Source organism: Meleagris gallopavo, chromosome 10, assembly GCF_000146605.3.
Source record: "Meleagris gallopavo isolate NT-WF06-2002-E0010 breed Aviagen turkey brand Nicholas breeding stock chromosome 10, Turkey_5.1, whole genome shotgun sequence".
NCBI lineage: Eukaryota > Metazoa > Chordata > Aves > Galliformes > Phasianidae > Meleagris > Meleagris gallopavo.
The window spans coordinates 10,808,871-10,829,737 of NC_015020.2; the positions used below are offsets into that span (position 1 = coordinate 10,808,871).

Here is a 20,867-nt window from a genome sequence, read left to right on the forward strand (position 1 = left end):
ACAATAAATAAATAAAATGACTGTGCATGTGTAGCCGAAGCCAGAATCTGGTTTTCCATGTCTGTTTTCATTAAATTTTGCATGGCCCTTTTTTCTCTTAAGCTTATTGTTGCTAATCCATCTTAAATGTACTTGATGCTGTTGACAGAAGAAAATTTTCTCACGTATGACTTGTACAGGGAAGACAGGAGCTCTCTTCTTAAATGTTGGATTTAGCTTTTCCTTATTAATCGCTGCTAAATCTTTCCGTATTGTATGGCTAATTCTCTCTATCTTGCAGTAACTTGCATTAGATTCTGCTTTGTGGTGTGGTATCTGTTTTGCTGATACTTCTGTCTTTTGAAAATAGTATATACGGAGTGTGCTTGCAACTAACTTCTTCATGTTGAATCCTCCAATAGTTTTGGTACATGAGTGTTCATAAACTGCACATGGATATCTTTATTTTTTTAGGCAACTTTTGGGAATGACAAAGAAGGGAGATGATGTTGAGGGAATAGTAAAATATTTATTCATTTAAAATCAGGACTTTGACTTTTATTTTTCTGTGTTCTTGAACAGGCTTCCTGTTTGGCACGTCTTTTGTAAAGACAGTCTCTTATCCACAGTGCAATATGCTTCAAGTGATGCTTGTGTCTTGGCAAATGATGGTGAAAATATCCAGGAAAAGGTATGTCATCTGGCTACTTAGTCTGACTTGATATTTCAAGAAGTAAAATGATCCGTATGCTTCGATTCATAGCCATCTTGGCTGAAATGTTCAATAGCTCTCACTAAAACACAGAATCACCAAGGTTGTAAAAGACCTTCAAGATCATCCAGTCCAACCATCCACATATAACCAACAGTACAAATGTACTATATAGTACAAATGTACACCCCTGCTCTGTGAGAGGGGATGATATCTCCCCAAGTTTTTCTTTTCCTTTTCTCTGGTGGTAGTACAGCTTGAGGGTTTGTGTGTTGGAAGGAAACAAACAGTAAAGGTAGTAGTGGTGGCCCAGTGTTCTTTTATCTGCATCGCGGCTGTGAGAAGTGACCTTAGGGACGGTGTGTGGCTCTGTAGAGACCATGACAAGAGGTGATGACTTATTTAAATCTAGACCAAGCATACTCATTGTATCTGTTTTGTGTTAGAAATCCTGTGTACAAATGACTGCTATCCTGAATAGATTTAACACTAAGTCTGTCTTCATCTTTTTTTCCCTGCTCATTTAATGAAAATTAACAGAGCTAAAATACATTTTTGAAAATGCTAATAAGATTCTGTGCCTTTCTTACTTGCATTACTTGGCACTACTGAGAGCAATGGGTTCTACCATTAAACTTGTCATGAGTTTCTACATATTTCAGTTTCATAGTGAGCTTGCAGGCCACTGAGTCCTATCAAAGTCATGGTAATTCAGTTGCTTTATTTATGTGGATAAATAACGAGTCCTGTGATAAGCACAGATAATGTTGATGTTAATGAGCATCCTGTTTCCTCTCTCAGTTGGTAATAGTGCCAGTCATGGTCTTCATTCCAAGAAAACTATATGTCACATTTAAAAAAAACTGAAGAAACAAAAGAAAAAAAGCACACCATAATGTCTCAAGCGTTCTGCGTGGCTCAAGGAAAGAGCTGTCTGCTTAGGAAAAGCTGTATTTAATCCTGTCTGTTTCTTAAACATTTCAACTTCTAGGGCAGCAGTGTTTTATTTGTCTTGTCAACTCGTGCATCCAAACAGCATTCAGTCCTATTCTTATAGCTGCCTCAATTTGGCAGGCAACCTGTGGTTTTAAAGCCATAAGAACATGTAATGTGTGGGTTGTTTGTTTGAAGAAAAAAAGTTGTCCTACTCAAGTTCAATGGCTGATGTAATAAACCTGGAAAGATGAAGTGAGCTTTGAGACTGGGAAACTGCTCATGTGTATTTTCCTCTTTTTTTTTTTTTCCTAGCATTCTTCCCTTCATTCCATTAACATCACTGCATTGTTAAGTAGATTTCTCTGCTTCAAAGCAGAGAAAAGCTCATACATCATACTGTGCTTATTTTTATTCATTAAGCAAATATCTCTTGAGTGTATGAGAAGTCTTAAGCATGTGCCTATTACTTCTAATTGGGCTGCCAGGACATCTGGCAAAAATAAGAGCAGCCTTGCAGTTCTTGCTCAGTTTTCCTTAGATCAGTTGAGGCACTGATGCTGTTTAATCTTGTGCCCATTTGAGTCTGAACACTTTCAGTACTTGACAGGGGGATTTTTGATCCCCTTAGTAAAACGAGGGGCACGTACATTCTACCAGATTTATTCATGTATTTTAACGTATTGCTGCAGAAAGGATGTTCTCAGAAATCACTTCTACATGTTGTGGTCGTTCTCCTTAAAAATACTGTTTCGGAGAGACAAGAAAATTCTTTAGTTCTACAATCTGAGGTCTCTGAAACTTTTTTTCCCCTCAACTGCACATTTATTTTTGCTCGCTGAATTCCTTATACTTCTTTTTACAACTAAAGATTTATAGTCAAAAGTTGTTTTGAAAGGTTACAACAGTCTTAATCTAGCTTTGCTGATAGGAATACTTCAAGGCAAACGTGCTAGGTGTTATTTTGCTGTACTTCTTAATGGTTATCTCTTGCAAGTCCTTGTAGGATTGCATTCCCCTGTTTTGGGTAGCACTGGGAGAGCGAGAATTTGTCAACACTGTAGCAGAGCAACTGAGCTGCCTTAGCACACAAACTGGATGGTCGTAAATTTGCCTCTGTCAGTTGAACTGAATTGTTTTAATGTGCTGTAGGCTTTGTGCTGATGAGCATTTAAACATACATGGGCAGTGGCTCTGCAGATTCACGTAGTTTAAGTTCTTGATCATGTTTCTGGTAGTTAGATAATATTATTCAGTTGCTACCAAGGCTAGTTACTCTTACTATAATAAAAGGCTTTTGTTACTGCATATTTACTGTTGTTTCCCCTTTTAATATGCTAGGGGAAGGAGGCTGGTCCTGGGCTGGAGCCGGAGCATGCAGATTCAAGTACACAGACCTACTCCACAGAAGAGCTACTTGGTGACTTTATAAAATCTGAACAGGCAAGTCTATTATTTCATTCACTATTTCCATACAGTCTTCAAATGCTTCTTGCATTTCTTTCTTTCCTTTGGGTTGTGTAAGGTCCTTGGAAAGCATCTCTCCTTTTACTTACTTGTAAGCTTACAGCCAGCTTCGTGTTTCTGTTGCAGGATAAAACCTGTGAACGAACAAATGTTGCATTTCCCATGTGCATAAATAATTGTAATTTAATATTGTATGTCCTGACTAAATCTTTCCAAGGTAAATTAAAATCTGGTGTTATAGGTATGAATGTCTCAAAATACATATTTAAAAAAAAAAAAAAAAAACCTTCTCAGAGAAGTCTTTTATGTAGGTCAGACTTGGTGATTGTAGCAGTTGTGCTTAGCTTTGATCTTCCATGGCTTTTATCAGTTTTATTTCCTTTGTTTAAAACAGAAACACTTTCCAAGGGGTTGTTTCAACTGTATGCACAATTGATAATAGTAAGTCAGTACTCAGGTGTTAAGATTACAAAGCCTGCTGTTACCCATCTTTTATTGGATATATATTTCTGTTCTGTAGGCTACAAGATAGCATAAGTAGAACGTACTTCTGAATATACATTGCATGCTTTAAATGTGTGACTGAGTTGTTTAAACCTTCTCTAGAAGGCTCTTCGTGTCTCGTTGGCTGACTCAGAGCTATCCTGGTATTGACAAGAGGCTTTTATTTGAAGAGGCTGTGTACCCTTCTAGATTCAGAAGTGCATGTTTCAGTAGTCTAACTATAGTGCAAGTGCTTATAAAAACTGAAGAACAGTATAAGTACAACTCAAGATTACCAGGCTCTCAGAAGTGATAAACTATTCCCTTTGCATCTGTTACAACACAGAATAGACTTCTAAATGCATTTCTGACCTCAGTTAATGTATTTAAGTGGAAAGCCTTCCCATAATTCAGCTGAGGGTGAGAGCAGTTTATATAGATCTTATACCGTATTGGAGCATGCAAATAGATCTGCTTGCTCCAGTTGCTGAAATATTCAGGCTTGTTTCTTGTTGCACATGCTTTTCCAATTAGTATTTTTATGCTTTTGTTCTTGTAGACTATGAAAGAATGTTTTAACTGCCCTGAAGTAGCACAGAACACCAGCTAGGTTTATGAAAAAAGAACTTGCTTCTGAACTGTCTTGCTGTCTGGTTTTCAGGTTCATTGTTGACAGAAATGTTAACTACTGAACTGTTAATTTTCAAACTACATGTTCTTGTTTGAATGCTTTCTCTATGCAAGTTTAGAAAAACTTAGTTCATCTGCATTGCTTTCACAGGCTGCTGAAGTGAGTGAAACGAGCCAGCCTGAAGCTCAGACTCCACCTTCAGTAGATGTAAACGAAGCTTCATCTAGCACAGTTGCAAGCACTGAAAGTAATTCCAGTTCACCTACCTCAGAGATATCTACAGTCTCGCAGCCTGAGTAAGCTTTTCTTTTTTATTGGTTTCATCTTGGACAGAGTGCTACTTGTTCTGAGGCTGCTTAAAGGGATTCCTGTTTAGATTTAGTAGGAATAAGGAACTGTTCTTCCCTAGACTGTTGCATGCTGGTTTTTTGCAGTGCCTTTGTTGATGGTGTCATGCTAATGGAATATGCTGTCACTTACTCGGTCTGTGGAGCAAGATTTGCGTATTTGCTTAAGAGTAATGCTGTTGCCATTATCAGTTCTAAGCTGCTGCTTTCAGAGAGGAAAGCATCTCGTACTACAGAGTCTGTACTATAAAAGCCTCCAGGCCTTCATCATCGGGATTTGTGCTCCTCGCAGGTTCTCAAGTTCCCAGCTGCTTGAGTGATGGCCTCTGTGTTCAGTTAAGGATTAGCTTTGGAGGATTTTGCTCTATAAGACTTGAAATAGATTAGTCTTAAATAAGTTCAGGGATTGAAAGACCTACAATAAAATAACAAATTTTAATTTAAAGACAGCCAAGGTTGTTTGTATTGGTATTTAGTATGCAGTGCAGAGCTGCTTCTGCTGCAGAAGTATTAGGCTCTTTAGGACTTCACTTCCCTACTTTTGTTTCTGTCCTTCTGTGGCATGCTGTACAATCTAATGTGAATGGTAGTTTAGAAATCCACATGTACTTACTTCCTACTTCACAAAATTCTCCTGGTCTTCTTAAACGTGCTAAAGGGAATGTATTCCTCTGTTTATTTGCTGATAAAGATTTAGTATTTTAACAGATAAAAATTATCCCACTGAAAATGAAGTAGACTTTTCTTGTTCTCTTTTTTGTGTTAAGGTTTTGTTGGTTTACTAAATTCAGTCTTTTTACCATAGGAAGGTCTGACAATCTTGTCTGCTGGCTGTTCTTAATTAGTTGCTGGTGCTAATGCTGACTCGTGGTCCTTTGTAGAAATTCTTCATTGCGAGTCTCTGAAAATCAAGCTTCCAAAACTTACAGTTTCCATAAACCAAAGCTGGAATGTAATTCCTGTGTTTCTTTTTATAGCTTTTGTTGACTGCTATGCTGACTTCTGGTGTAACTAGATGCAGGCCATGTGCTTGTCAGGTCTTAGAAAGAGATTCAGGATCTGTGTTTAAAAAAACACAAACATTAGCTTGGTGTCTTGTAATTGTTGAAAATAGACTTGTGGAGTACTAGGGTGGTAAACTATGAAGACTCAAATTAGCAAGCAAATGGGTATTGAAACTCTTGAAGCACCTAATTTGAGTTTGTGCTGGGGAGTAGTGCTCTGATTCTAGGACCAGAAACAGGAAGAGGGGGCAGGATATGAGTATAGGGTACAGATATATTTATAGGTGGGGTGTTTTTGTTACTTTCAAATTTCAATTTGGCTTTGAATAGTAATAGGGAGTCTCTTTCCATGCAGCCTAACTCAGTATCGAAAGAGGCTGTAGTCTGACTTCGTTGCTAAACAAGGTTTTTAAAAAGGTTCGGTTTCATCTGTTGCCATCAGACAACAGTTGAACATCAGTTGTCTTGTTTTCAGTTCTGGTTACTATCAAGTGTCACAAAACATGGCTCCCTTAGGTGTTAACTTGTCTGATACTGCAGCAGGACTTTTAGCTGCAGAATAATTCAGCTGATTTTACTCCAAACTACTTCATGATAAATCCTTTTTTAGGAGAGCATGGGGACTGTAGCTTATCTATGCATACCTAATTTGGGGGAAGCTTATTGAAAATAATCTGAGTTCCTCTTGTGGCTGTAAGGGACAGCAGCTGCAGTGCATAGTGAGCTTGGTAATGCACTTCAGAAGTGATGGTGAGGATGCTAACAATTGAAAATGCCTGAAGCAGAGGGGATGCTGCAGCTGTTAGCTCATGTTATTTGCCTTCTGCCAAAATTATTTAAGGCTGGTCGAGTACACCCTAGTATACATGTGTGTGTATATATGTATGTGAGTTCATACTTGTTTTGTATTTTATTCAGTTGGTACTGTTGTCTATCCGCAGAGATCAAGAATATGTGGAGCCTTTTACTGTGAGAGCAGTGGTTAGTTACTAGTTGTAGATGTGGAGCTCATCTGTGTATCTTGGATGTCTGCAAAACCGAGAAGATTGCCTTTGGAATTGCTGACATGTTGTTTGTGTTTTTGCAATTCTCTGTGCTTTGGTTGAAATGTAGGAGGCAGAATAAAGGCTTTTGGTTAGATGTGGTTTATAAGCTTCTAGATTGGCATCAAACTCATTCCTGCACTGGAGAAAGAAGTAAAGTCACAGAAGTTAGCAACTGAAAGTTACCATTTGTCCATCTTCCTTTTCCCCCCTCAACCCATCGTTCTTAAAGAGCATGTAGGAAGGCTTTCTTTTCATTTTTGCCTTAACACCTGTCTGATACAGTATGTTTATTCTTAGTGGGAAATAAGAATTAGAGTAACAGGCAGATTAGTGAATTCAGACTGTTCATACAGTTAACAGGATTACCTCATTTTTATTGCATTAGTGAGAAAGAAGAAAGCTAATGGGGGGAAAAAAAAAACCTTGCTGATTGTGCTACATACTGTTGTGCCACACCATTCTTTGCATAGATTTAGCCATGCTCGTAGCTGGCTACTGATGTAGTAATGTTATTACTAACGGGACTCAGTTTCATATTAAGATTCTCTTTCTTGAAAGAAGTGGTTGCTAGCAGCCAGGTAGGCATGAAGCTCTTAGTTGATACCGATGATGGGGGAAATTATCCATTGCAGTGTTCATAATATGTTAAATGAGAATTCTGGAAAAGGAGAAGCTAGCTTCTAGTTGTTTTGCTGGGACCGATGGGTGAAGGAATTCCGTTCTTGCACAGTTGAGAATGCTGTCCCACAAATATGCTTCATTCCCCTTCTGTTTTCTCAATTATTTCTCAAACTGTTGGTTTTATTTTTTCTTTTTTTTCTTTTAACTTTGAAATATCTTTAGTTTATGTAGTTCATTAGCAGGATTACTTGTATTATCCAGAAGGGTAAAAAGCATGTTATTTTTTTCCCTTCAGTGCAATAGAAAATACCCGTGCTGATATCCCTGTAGTCAGCTCTATTGAAGCTGAGCAGTCAGAACCTGACTGTGATATTGGTGGGACACTTGAGGCTGACCCTCAGAGTGAGCCTTCCTCTTTTGTCAGTCCACAGGAGAGGTGAGTATTGAAGTAGGTTGTGAGTCTGAATAATTTAACGGTAACTGTTTCTTCTGTCCTGGCCTTGCAACAAAGATTTGCATGTGCTTGCTTATCTCCATTTGTGTGTGTGTGTGTTTAATATTGGATACGAGTGAAAGTGTGATCATTTTATGTCCTAATGCTCTCAAAATTTCAGCCTTGCAGGCCAACATATAGAGAACATATCGTCTTCACATGGCAAGGGAAAGAAGACAAAATCTGAGTTTGAGTCAAAAGTTGAAGCAGCTGAAAAGGGGGCAGATCAAAAATCTGCTCTGAATGCCTCTGAGAACTTAAAAAGGGAGGTAAGCAGTACTGATATCATCCACTCAGCACATACAGGAGCATAATGACCTCTGTTTGGCTATCAGTGTTAAAGATAACTGAGCTCCATCACTTTTCTCATTGCCACCGTGTAAATTCACAGCTCTTACATTGTGAGCACTGTCTGCACATCTAGGGGAAGAACAGAGCAGCGAGGTTGGTAGTTTGTCACAGCTTTATTTTTTCTGAGCTGAGTCTTTTCATATACAAGGTTGAAGAATTGAAATCAAATAAAACTGTCCAGAGTAGAATCCAGAAGAACTGTTCTTCCTGTAATGGATAGCTAAGTTGGGATTTTCTGCAGGATGATGACTTTCTGTACATGAGTTAAAGGAGAAAAAAGAATAGGAGGGGGAATTGTGGTTCAGACCACATAAGCCTGTAGAAGTCATTGTTGGCTTTTGATTAAGGACTGAGTCAGGAAGTTCCTGAGTAGCAAGCGATGGCTAGGGGCAAAGATGGCACTTGATGGACAAATAAAACATTTGATGTGTTTTTATTATTTCCTGAGTATCTTATTTGGCACCTGTTAGAATTGGGCTACCTGGCTAAACAGAACTTTGTGTGAACTGTCTGACTGCTTTTATGTTCTTACTGCAAGGCACTTTCTAAAGCTTACTGGTTTTATATCGGTAAAGAATGTCCATTGCTATAGTAATGCTGTATTTTGCTATTCTAGGATCACATTTAGACTGTCACTGGTAACTTGAATATTCTTTTTTAATGTGTAGCCTTTCTGAGAATTTCTTCCCAAAGGTATTGAACAGGGCACAGTGTTCCTTTAAGTAATTATGTGCAGACAGCAAGAGTCTTCTAGAAAACTTACTGCCAGAAAATTAGTGTAAACTTCTAAAATAAGTTCGTTAGCCTTATATTTTAACGGCTGTGATGTCAATAATTGTTACTTTGGCCTGATGGCATATTTATGCAAAAGCATTATTTATTCGGTTGGTTGTTGTTTTTTTTTTGACTGAACTACTAATTTCCATATAGTGCAAGGAAGATCACGTATTTCTGAAATGAAAAAGGCAGGGTTTTGGTTCTCTCACTTTAAATTACGTGCACACATACCTGGATATGCCAGATCTAAAGTTCTGTTGCACTGTGAGTCATGTGAAGAATTCTGTCCTGTTACTTTTTATCTAAGTAGGTGTTTTTCCTCTTTTGAGGGCTTTCAGCTATAGAACTTTGTGACACAGTTCTTGCTCTGAGTGCAGAGAAAATGTCAACTTCAGAGCTGTCCTTCTGAAAACTGTTCTTCTGTAGCCAGTATTTTACAGAGCTTCAGTGCTTGAAATGTCTAGCAGAAGGCCTCGGCACATATGATGATGTGCTAGGAGTGTGTCTGTATAAAGGAGAGGTCAAGGCTTCAAATGATAGGTATAGCCTATGATTAACTTGAAAGAGTCACTTACTTTGACAAGAAGCATGTTGTTTTGGACTTAATATTAAATAACATGTTTTCAGCTAACACCTAATTCTTCTGTTAATTTTTTGTGGTATTCAGAAACTCCAGAGAATCTCTGGAATTCTGTCATGATAAGCATTTCTGTTTGAAGTTTTCTATTACAGGGGAACATTTTTTTTTCCTTAGGGAGAATAGCAAAAATCTTGAAGACATAGCAGATGTTTTATTAGACAGAGTGCTTACGTTGTACTTGAAATGTATTAGTTCAGCCACAGAAATCATCACCATCTCAATCCAAGTCTGTAATTCTGGGAGGAAACCATTGCATGTTTATTTGGCTCGTAAGCATACTTGGCACTAAGTTTTCAGCATGAGTTCAGATGATGGAGCTTTTGACTTGATGTATATTATGAAGTTTGCTTTTGTTTCAGTGTTTGTATTGGAAAAGTACTTACAATCTGTGACATGTTTGTTTGGTTTTTTTTCCCACCTTCCAGAAAGACTATAAGAAAACAGGAGAAATTGACCCTACATCTGTCATAACTCCGAAGGACCCTGGAGACATTCCAACATTTGATGAGTGGAAGAAGAAAGTCATGGAGGTAGAGAAAGAAAAGAGTAAGTTCAGGATTTGTTTTCTTTAAATACAGACCGCTTTAATATTAAATTTGAGTAGTGAAACTGTCTGAATTCAGAATGCACCCAAGAAGTTTTCTTTCCTACTAAAAATGATATGAGTGGTAGCATTCATTACGTAAAAGCCTAAAGCAGCAGTTTCCTGAAAGGGAAAACAGTTACTGTGTGACCATGATAGTATTGACATTTTCTTGTTCCTAGGTCAGTCAATGCACCCTTCTGCTGCTGGCGGACAGCATTCCACAAAAAAGGTCCAGAAAAATAGAAATAACTATGCCTCTGTGGAGTGTGGTGCCAAAATTCTGGCAGCCAACCCAGAGGCAAAGGTAAGCATTCACCAATTATTATTGTGCATCACTTCAGTTTGCTTACTCTCATGCAAGTAGTAATGCAAAATAGTTATATAAAACTGAACACTGGCTTCTGAAGTAATCTTTTATTTTTTGAGTTTATGGTCTAGTCTTATAAACCCAAAGATCACAGTAAAATATGATCTGTATGCCTTAAACAAAAGGGATTACTGTAGAGAAGAGTTTCTTTGATGGAAATATTTGGAAGAGGGAGCAGAGTCTACTCAGTATAGAAATTGAATGAGACTTAGCTCACGTAGTAAATAAGCTGTGATTGCACAAAACCAGCATGGTATTCTGTCTCCTGTATATTAGCATGCTGTGTTATGAAACCTGGTATTAGTCTACAGAAGTAATATTAAATTCATTCCTGGGAAGAGGAGCAAAAACCTTGGCGTTGTCACTGTCTACTTGAAATACTAATTGTCCTCTTCTTTATACAGAGCACTTCAGCTATTTTGATGGAAAACATGGATCTTTACATGTTAAATCCATGCAGCACAAAAATCTGGTAGGTTGCTGAAGTTTGCTTGTATGCAAAGAATAATTCTAGTTTCTCATCGTGTTGGGAGTGTGTGTACTGTGGAACTGACTGGTGTGTTTCTGCTTTTGAAGAACATGTAAGGAGATTTAATTGATTTAGCAGAGGGCACTTAATTGTGTCCCCCATAGAATTGTCTCTGCTATTGAGTAGTATGATTTAAGGAGGTAACTTTATTCATTTCAGCATGTGTAGCTTTGACATAATTAACATCTTTCAGAAGAAGAGCTGTGTTCAAGTAAAGCTCTTGGCTTTTTTTCCCCAGCTTTCCAATATTTGTAGGACTCTGAAATTTACCATATATATATGACTCGTCTGTCAGGTGTGACTTACATAACGGTTTCTATCCGTAGTTTTCAGTTCTGTGACTTATTGGTTTTGAACACAGAGTGGATGAAGCTCTTCTAGCTGCAGGTGCTATCTGGAGTTACTAAGTTAGACACACATGTAAATGTCACTGGAGTGTCACTAGTGATTGTTGAAGGGAGCAAGAAGTGACACCTCCCTATTCTGCAGTGTTCCTTTATAGCCAGGGAAGGATCCGGCAACCAAGTAAAGGGCTGAGTGCGATTGGACAGCTGAAGTGCTTTTATTAATGTTTCCTTTTTGTCTTTGAGGTTTGTTATTGAGCTTTGTGAACCAGTCCAAGTGAAACAGCTTGACATTGCAAATCATGAGTTATTCTCTTCCACTCCTAAAGACTTTCTGGTGTCCATTAGCGACAGGTATGTTAACAAAACTAGCTCTGCTGAATGAAGAATTAAGTATTTATTAAACAGATGGCTTCTTCTGTATGTCTTCAATTTTGCAAATAGAAATGTGTTGTGAAATGACTTGATTTTTATTTTGTGTATATGATCATTTACTAGCTTCTCCTGCCTTCCACCCCCCGCAGGATTTCTGTGTTTTGTTTTGTTTTTTCCCTTTTCTCTCTTGTTTCATTCTCCCTCAAAACTTTGCTGGCTGAATTTCAATAGGGTTTCATCCTTAAAGGGTTTAAACACTGAATGAAGTATGTGAAGAGGTAACTTTGACTTTTCTGTGGTGACCAGCACCTTATCTTGCAATGCTTCTCTGCATTAAAAAGCACAACACAGCTCCCATGAAACTTCAGAAGTACTTTATTTCTTGTGGAAAAAAAAAAAAAATGTTTTGGAAAGCTGAAGTCTGTAAACAGTGTGTCCTGGAGTTTTGCGTTTCTTTATCTATTTTTTTCCAGGTATCCAACAAACAAGTGGATTAAACTGGGTACTTTTCATGCCAGAGATGAGAGGAATGTCCAGAGCTTTCCTCTGGATGAACAGATGTATGCCAAATATGTTAAGGTAACTTAATGCTGCCAGAGCATTTATGCTTCTCAGGAAATCATGTGATCTTACCTTTTGTACCAGCATCCAGAGATGTGTGTTATCAAAGCAGATTTTACCATTATCTGCACTAGTTTTATTAATGTCCCTAAGGGCCACATATTAAACCCTTATTGCACAGTCACAAGTGTGTTGTCTTCCTCAAACAGTAACTGAGTGTGTATTGGAAAGTACCTGTTGCCTTGTGTCTAAGAACTTGTAATTGCTATATGAATTAAGAAAAATCCAGGCAATGTTCTGTTTTACTTGACCTAACAAAACATATTCTAAATATATATTAAAATTATCAATCCATTTTGTCTTTTGGCTGTACCTGCATGTGTGCATATGTGTGTATGCTCCCTGAAGCACAGATTAGACCTGTGTATTTCCTGGTACTTTTGTGCTGTGTTATGCTATACAGTTTTAAGGAATCTGAAAAGTAAACATTTAAATTCTGCTTCTCATCAGTGGACTCGTAGAGCAGCTTTGCAGTCAGGCAGTTGTAACTACTACTCATGTGAGTTGTTTAGGCTTGCTGCTACTCAAAGTAAATAAATCATAAATCTAGATTTTCTTCACATTATTGTAACAGAAGTTTGTTTGTTTATATCTGACCTTGCATGTGAACTCAAAGGTGAAATTTCATTCCAAATACTGCTTCACTTAGAACATCTCTGTGTAAAGCCCATATTGATACACTTACATGATGCAGTCAGGTACTTGCTAAAGTAAGCATTGGTGCAGCGTACAACTGAATCTCAGAGGTGAGATTGTAGTCTGGTAAAGTTATAGGACCTGTTTCCTTCCTGTGTTACTGGGGCAGTTAGCAGAACTGAAGCAGAAAGCAGCTGCTCTCCAGTGGTAGCTGCTGAAGTTAGGTTTGTCCTATTGGTAAATGCAATACGGAAATCTTTCCGTGATCTCTGCCCCATCAAACTAGCTTGCAGCAAGCTGTTTTATTTAGAGAATTCAACCAGAATAAAATTCCACGAGTAATGTGGTACTTGGGTAGGGTTAAAAGCTTTAGTGAAAATACTCGGATGTAACGGGGCTATAATTCAAACAGAATACAGACTGAGGGCCTAACATCCACCCTGTAATGATAGTGCTTGGAAGAAATAAAAATTGAATTGTGCTGTTGACTTAAGATTTGTGCTCTCTTCAAGAGGTAGCTGGGGATAATTGTTACCTGTTGGACTTCTGTATGCAGAAATTCTGCATGAATCAGATAAAGGTTTCACGTATTTTTAATTGTGCTTTCTGGCTGAATTAATGCCTTAAGGTAGCTAGAACCTTCCTTGCCACTGAAGTTCCAGAGTTAGCAGTAGATGCTTCAGCACTTAATCCCCTGGAGGGTACAGTGTTTAGCCTTGATTCACATAGCATGGCAAAGCTTAGAAAGGATTGTTATTGTGATGTTTATATTTCATAGCATGAAACAGAAGTCAGTTTTAAGTGTGCTTGATCTACAAGAGAAGAGTCCAGAAATTATCAGAATGTTTGATTTTTGTTTTATTTTTTGAATTGGCTTAATGCAAGTATGGATTTTTTTTGTAAGAGTGCTTTCATGGAACTGTTCTCTTGATCTCACATGTAAATTAGTACAATTCTTCATTGGGAGCATCTACATAGTGTCTTAATAAATGCATTGTATACTTCTAAATTGAATTGAGACTAAATATCAGTCTGTAGCCACGTTCTCCCTAGGAATAAATTGGATGAAGCTTTGAAATAAGGTGCTCTGTGCATCATCTTCCACTAGTTTCCGTAAATTGTTGAATTTGAAGCAGTAGCAGTGTGTAGAATGCATGCTATGAGTTTTTTTGTTTTTTCTTTTTGAATCACTTTCTGTAATCTGTGCTCTGTAAGGGAAAAAGCTGCATAGTGAACTTAACTCACTTCACTGCTCTGTTTGGCATCAGAAAAATGGAATAACTTGACAGATTTCATTAATAAAACGTTTGTGTTGCATGTTACCTCCTATCTGCAAGGTGTGAAGACTAAATCTTGCTATTAAGGCAGATAAAGTAGTATTGCAACTTCATCCTTCATTACTTGTCTTAGGCATTATCGAACTGAATTAAAAACAGTAAAGCTCTGTAGTTGCCTATGGCATGTGTTCAGCCTTTGTACTGACATCTTTTTTTTCTTTTCCTTTCTCTTGCTTCAGATGTTCATCAAGTACATAAAGGTTAGCAACCTCTTCTTTTGGAATGCTGAATGCGTAGGGCTTGGGGTGTTCTCTGCTGCGGCTCCGCACATTAATGCATGGCAAGAATAAAGCTTTTGGCCTTTTCTGTTCTGGGCAATCTACAAATCCCCTGTAAACAAAACTACTTTAAATGGATTCTTAACTCCGTGGGTCTTTGGTCTTTTATTTGAAGTACCTTTCATTCTTTAGGTGGAGCTGATATCACACTTTGGATCAGAACATTTTTGTCCCTTAAGTCTTATAAGGTAATATCTTAAGTGTTTTGCTTTCACTTTCTACCTCTTTGCAGTGAGAATGAGTGCACTCTAGTAAAGCTGAGAAACAAATTCTGGTTTTCAGTATACTTTAGCTAGCCAGAAATACTGCAAATTAAAGTAATTGCCTAAGTTGGCTTGCTACATAATGTGCTGCTTCACGTGTGTTTAAAGAAACCTTGAATCTTTTCATTCAGTATCCCCACTCCCGAGGAAGTGGGGCAGGGAGGGTGGGGAATAGGAGCACAAGCAGCCTCCGAGCAGGGTGTGAACATTTCAATGCTGACAGAGGAAAGCACAAGTGGCACATGAAAAAGGGCAGGTGTAGTGAGTGCTGCTGAGAAGCTGCTGTGTTGCATGGCACCCCAGGTGTGTACTGCTGACTGTAGTCAGTCATACCTGAAGCACCTAAATCAGAACAACTCTATCTGTAGCTCACAGAATAATCACGTCTGTGTTGTTCCTGAAAACTGCTTTTAGTTCTTCTGTTAAAGCTGTGCCTGGATTTGAACCTGAGAAACTGACATCGTAAACAAAATATTTTTATCAAGTAATGGTGCTTTAAATTGGGTTTATTTAAGTTGATTTCAGCAGAGTAGGTAAAGAATATAGCACAAAAAATCAAGTAGTTAGGAGGATGTTCTTAGAGTTTGTTGAAGGTAAAGCTGAAGAGGTGTTCTTGTCTTGAGCTCCCTACAAGTTCTTACATCTAGATAGAAGTTCAAGTTAATTCCAAATCTCCTTGGAATTACTGGAGTTAGAAACTTTTTTGTTTTTGTATAGCACTGAAACGTGCAACTAACAGGATAGAAGTCTGATAAATATATTTGTTTCTAAATGAAGGCAGCTATTGCTTATCTGATGTGTTTGTGGCACATTATATGATGTTAATGTTGTTTATGAATTGTCTAATGGCTAATAGATTAATGCTTGTTTTTATTTCTGAAACTGTTCATAGGGTATTTGGTACTAGCATGGTTGAGGAGTATGAAGAAATAGCTGATTCTCAGTATCAGTCTGAACGACAGGAACTCTTTGATGAAGATTATGGTAGGCAAATAACTTTTTTTTTTTTTTTAAAAGCCATTCAAGCAAGCCTTATACAAGTCTGACTTAAAGGATTTGACAGTTAAATTTACATTCAGTCTTGTTTGACATCATTTAAGTATTTCTGGGCTTATCCAAGCATCATTTTAAGTTTTAAACTGTTGTAACTATTTTGGAGGATTGCTTTCAAACACTGGTAATAAGCCTCAATTTCTTTTGGCAGGCTAGGCAACAATGTCTTCATATACTATCAGCTGCAAAAGATAACTGTGATAATCAAAGTAGCTCACACAAAGAACTTGATTCATGGTGACCATAGCCTTTTTCCTGGGGTGGTTGGGTCCATTGGTGCCCCAAACAATTGGGGAGGGTTTACATTGGCTGGCAGGCTTTGTAAAAGATGTACAAAAACATCTCCCCCTTGTCGTCTGGCCCTCGTGAGGAGGAGGATGGAAACCTTGTGTAAGCACAGTGAGCTGTTGGCTGCATGTTCCTGAATGCAGGGGAAACTGAGGATTGAACTGTGAATCTCCTTCTAATTGCATTGAGCTTGTGATTTCAGTATGGCATCTCTGTATGTATTTCTGTAGCTGTATTTTTACACTGTCAAACTAACAGCATTGAATGGATGTTATATCTTGAGATTTATTTTCATTGTTCATGACACTTAATTTAATAGTAATGTGTTCTTTTTTACATAGATTATCCATTGGATTACAATACGGGGGAAGAAAAATCTTCAAAAAATCTCCTTGGTTCTGCTACAAGTAAGTAGATAAAGCTGTGCTGAAATAAAATGAGCTATTTCACAGCAGAATGACGTTTCCACCTGCAACAGCTATGACTTTCTCTGTGATTTTTCTGCTGAAACCATTTGTTGTGATTCCTGTTTAATGTCATAGGAGTAAATTGTAGCAGTTACAAGCTGAGTTATCATTCTTAAAATTTTCCAGAAGTCCAACTGTCCTTTTTTTTTTTTAGATTTTCTTTTCAGAAATGTTATTTTCTGTGCATAAGGATAAGGATACCGAGCACTTAAAACACTCTGAGTTTTACATGGGGCTGTAAACAACCAGTACTAACACGCAGTCACACCTTAATTATTCAGAACTTGGAAATCCATGCATAATTAAGGTGCCTTTTAGGAGGCAGTATAAAGATTTACTTCACAGCCTGAACAGAGGGGATGGAGGATGCTTTCTGAGAAGAGCTTGTGCAGATCTTGTAGTTTCTCTGTCCTTCATGAGAGCTGTGTAATTTTTTGGACAGAACTAATGGGTCTTGGCTGTCTCTTGTCACTTTTTCCCTTGGAAAGCCTCCAGGTGTGGGTATTGCTTGGCCAAGTATATTTGAACATTCCATTTTAATGGTATTCTTAACTTCTGAATTATTTAAGATGATATCAGGTGCCGCACACCCTCTTCTACAGGGCTCTTACCCTGTGCCACTCTTCCTTCTGGCACAGCTAATGAAGATTTGTTGGTATCGTGTAGATGTCACAGGAATGTTATTCAGATTCAAGACAGCATGTTTAAGGGCTCAGGCTTCTCTTTTGTTCCCTAACATATCAGAGCTGCAGAGTTCTTCGCTGCTGGTTCTGAGAATGATTGTTGCTTAAAAAGGCCCTGGCTATGAATATTGCTCTGCTTGGTGCAGTTTTGAATGGAGCAGTAGTGGAAAAAACAGTTTGTTTCTGAATGCTTTCCTCTCACAGGTGCCAGAAAGCAGGATGCTCTTCCGTGACAATACTTATCTTTTACCTGTGGCTGAAATAAAAATTGCAGAATGTTTTTCAAGTTGTGGTCGCATATCCTATTCACAGCTGCTCTGTTCCAGATCTTTTGTTCACAGTCTGAAAAAAGGAATGACTGCTGCAGTGTGGTTTTGTTTGTTTGTTTTTAAGTGTACTTAAGGCTGTGATGAAAAGATTTGGACTGCCTCTTCAAGCACTACTACTGCTTTATCAGCACAGCTGAGCACTAAAACACTGCAGTGCTAATTACTTAATCCTGGCTGATATATCTTGGTTTTGAGACTGATCTTCACAATGTACGCTCCTTTTTTTCAAGAATACCAAGTTTGTTTGGGGGATTTGTTTGTGATTGCTTGAACTAACGAGACAGACATCATTCTGCATTGCCTTAAAATATGGACTGATATGCAGTGAGGGAGAAGGATTACGGAGGAGGTGGCTATAATGAGCTTCTGAGATATTTCAGCTAAGAAATATTTTAGTCTTCTTCTAGTCTGGCTTGTGAGGATAACTGTTCTTCCAGCTATTCTCGTAAGACTGTCAGGCTTCAGTACCAACCTTTAATTCCCCCCTTTTCCTTCCCTCTCCATCAGTAATGAGAAAAAAAAATACTTCATGTTTGAATAACTTTGGTTACCAGCACTTTTCCAAGAACAAAAACTCAGAGACATAGCATAATTCAAGAATGTGGTTTCTGACCCATTTCAGGGGAAAGGCGGTACTGAGTGTCTGAGAAGAGCTTATGAAGTCTTAAGTATTTTGTCAGAAGTTCTGAAATTCTGTAAATTTGACCTTGTCCACATAACGTATGGTGTGTTTGTATGTTGAAGGTAGAGGAAGAATGAGCAAAATGGGTCAATTTTTGTATGTTTACAGCACTGTTGTTCATTTTCTAAATAAGTCCAGAAATTACGTTTATTTTCAGTATCAAAGCCAAGAAGTTGGATATATTTATCATATATGCCTATATAGGGCAGACCCTCTTTGCCTTTTACTTCTGTGATTCCTTTTTAGGGGAGAACATCCTTTTGTTTCTCAGATACTTTAAAAAAAAAAAACCTTTAAATATTGTGAATTGTTATGTTGCAGTAGTGTCAGAGCTGAAAGAAGGTTTGAGGATTCAGAAGGTTTGCAGTGACTGTCAGTTCAGGTTGAGTCTTTATTCTTCTCTGTCAGTCCTGTTGTGAACGTGGTGTTTAAAGGCAGAATTCTGTCTTGCACATACAGTATGATAAATATGATAATATTTCAAACATTATCAAACCTGTTCCTTAGTCTGAGTAAGAGTATTAAAACTCTCTAAGTTTCTGGCTGGGGGCCTCCCTCACTCATTCACATGCTCAATTTACCTAAATAATTGTCCGTTTGTCTTGCTGTTCCTAGTTGCAGTGGAGTAATGAACAGTCAGTGCTTCCCACCACTTCTTGTCTTTGATGTTAGAAGGTCTAGCTGCGTGATGCAGCCTTGCCATAGTTGGTTTAGCTTTTTCTGTGAGGGAGTTTTGTATGAGGAGGCCAGGTATTTCCTGTCAGCAGGAGTTGCCAAAGCTAATACAGGAAAGCTACATCTAGAGTACAGTGTAAGGCAGTGTTTAGAGATGTGTACTGACGTGTGCATAGTCAGCTCTTTGGTTAGCTGCTGGAGCCAGCTCTAGTTGAGTACCTACACAGAATGGTACTGTGTATTGAGATGCTCTTTTTTGTTGTTGTTGTTCAGTGTTTGTGAATTCCTTTTGCCATGTAAACTTTATTTTAGCTGCCTGGAAGCCAACTGAAAAAGAGACTTCTTTGCCAGTCAGCCTACTGATTAGATAGCTGTTTTTTAAATACAAGTTTCTATCTTTTAAACAGAATTCTCTTATCCTTAAAAAAAGATGCAGCATTCAGAATGACTGTTTTGTTCATTTTAATATATTGTGATTTGTTTCAGGTGAGTGTTACGTAACAGCAGATAGCACTGCGGTGTAATCTCTGAGCCCTCTGATTTTGTCCTCATTGATCACTTGGTTTCCGTTTCAGATGCTATTCTCAATATGGTGAATATTGCTGCTAATATGCTTGGAGCTAAAACTGAAGAAACTTCTGAAGCTGAAGGTATTTATTTTTTTATTTTAAAAGCATTCTAGGAAGCCTCATCTGATTGAGCTGTAGGTGGTGTCCCTGCTCATTGCAGGGGAGCTGGACCTTTAGAGGTGACCTTTGAAAGTCCTTTCCAATTCAAATGATTCTGTGATTTCTTTTGGGGATTTCTTTTGTTCGCTTGCTAGAATTTTCCACGAGGAGTCGGATGATATGCAATTAAATGACTGTTCTTCACCCTCTTTTATGGCATGTGTGATCAGTGTTAGAACACTTACCCTGTTGACAGCAAAAGCTTAATTTGCTGAGAAGGGAACAAAGGTACCAGATACTTGTTCAACCATATTCTGGTTTCTTACCCTGTGTTACATAGTTCTAGTTGTAGAATCTGACTCCTTCCTGGAAGTATTTTAAGACTGTCCATAACATCTTATACACAACTGTTGCTAGTACTTTCAATTAACTGGAACTTTAACCTGCAGTTGTTACTGAAGAAGTGTTAACATCTAACACACATCCCCACTCCTAAATATGGAAGGCAAATGTGGTTCTTGAATCTTTGTCCTATTCTTTCCTCCATCCTGCAACAGGGAACAAAAGTATATCTGAAAATGTCACTGTCACCACTCCTGCAAGTTCAACAGCTGCACCAAAACTGCTTGAACCAACTCCTGTTCCTTCACCAGAGTAAGTTGTGTGTTTTTCAGCGTGCTTCTAGCACAGATTAGTCCATACCAGTCAGGCATCTCTGGTAGTAGAAAACTCAGATATGACTTGCTGCCTAAAACAAGTAAAAACGAAATAGTGGTGAAACAGGGAAAAACTACTAACCAGGAAAAATGTATTGCTTTAGTAACTACTTACAGCTCTTTTCATTATATGCTTTAGCATTTGATTAAATATCAAAATGCTTCTGTAATGTTTTCAGTTATTTGTATTGTTTCATTTGGAAGCAATAAGAGAAAAAAGAGAATAAGAGGAGCTGTTCTTTTTCTGTTTTTCTATTAAAGATTCTGGGGTGGATGCTGGCTTAATATTATTGGAGGTTTTGCAGGTTGTCTCCTGCAAGGGAGACTAATTAGGAATGGAAGCTGTATTACTGAAACTTCAGTCAAATTGTACTGACAGAAGTTTGGAACCATATGTTAGGCTCTCCTGGATGAAAATATGTATGCAAATATATGGAATTAGATGAGGAGGGGGAGTGATATCTATGTTATCTGTGTTTTTTCTTG

At 38.0% G+C, this 20,867-nt stretch overlaps 1 protein-coding gene across 1 annotated transcript in view; it reads left to right on the plus strand.

Annotated features, from left to right (window-relative positions):
- Window positions 1–544: 544 nt before the first annotated feature.
- The window catches only part of SUCO (SUN domain containing ossification factor), a gene marked incomplete at its 5' end in the record, with an annotated part of 30,493 nt that continues 10,170 nt past the window's right edge, over window positions 545–20,867 (plus strand). The window contains 16 exons of the mRNA XM_019618566.2: window positions 545–670; window positions 2,966–3,067; window positions 4,356–4,501; window positions 7,519–7,659; window positions 7,838–7,985; window positions 9,910–10,030; window positions 10,250–10,374; window positions 10,842–10,909; window positions 11,557–11,664; window positions 12,159–12,264; window positions 14,459–14,479; window positions 14,690–14,745; window positions 15,713–15,804; window positions 16,503–16,568; window positions 19,573–19,647; window positions 20,223–20,319. Coding sequence (XP_019474111.1) covers window positions 545–670; window positions 2,966–3,067; window positions 4,356–4,501; window positions 7,519–7,659; window positions 7,838–7,985; window positions 9,910–10,030; window positions 10,250–10,374; window positions 10,842–10,909; window positions 11,557–11,664; window positions 12,159–12,264; window positions 14,459–14,479; window positions 14,690–14,745; window positions 15,713–15,804; window positions 16,503–16,568; window positions 19,573–19,647; window positions 20,223–20,319 — 1,598 coding nt within the window. The remainder of the gene's footprint in view (window positions 671–2,965; window positions 3,068–4,355; window positions 4,502–7,518; window positions 7,660–7,837; window positions 7,986–9,909; window positions 10,031–10,249; window positions 10,375–10,841; window positions 10,910–11,556; window positions 11,665–12,158; window positions 12,265–14,458; window positions 14,480–14,689; window positions 14,746–15,712; window positions 15,805–16,502; window positions 16,569–19,572; window positions 19,648–20,222; window positions 20,320–20,867) is intronic.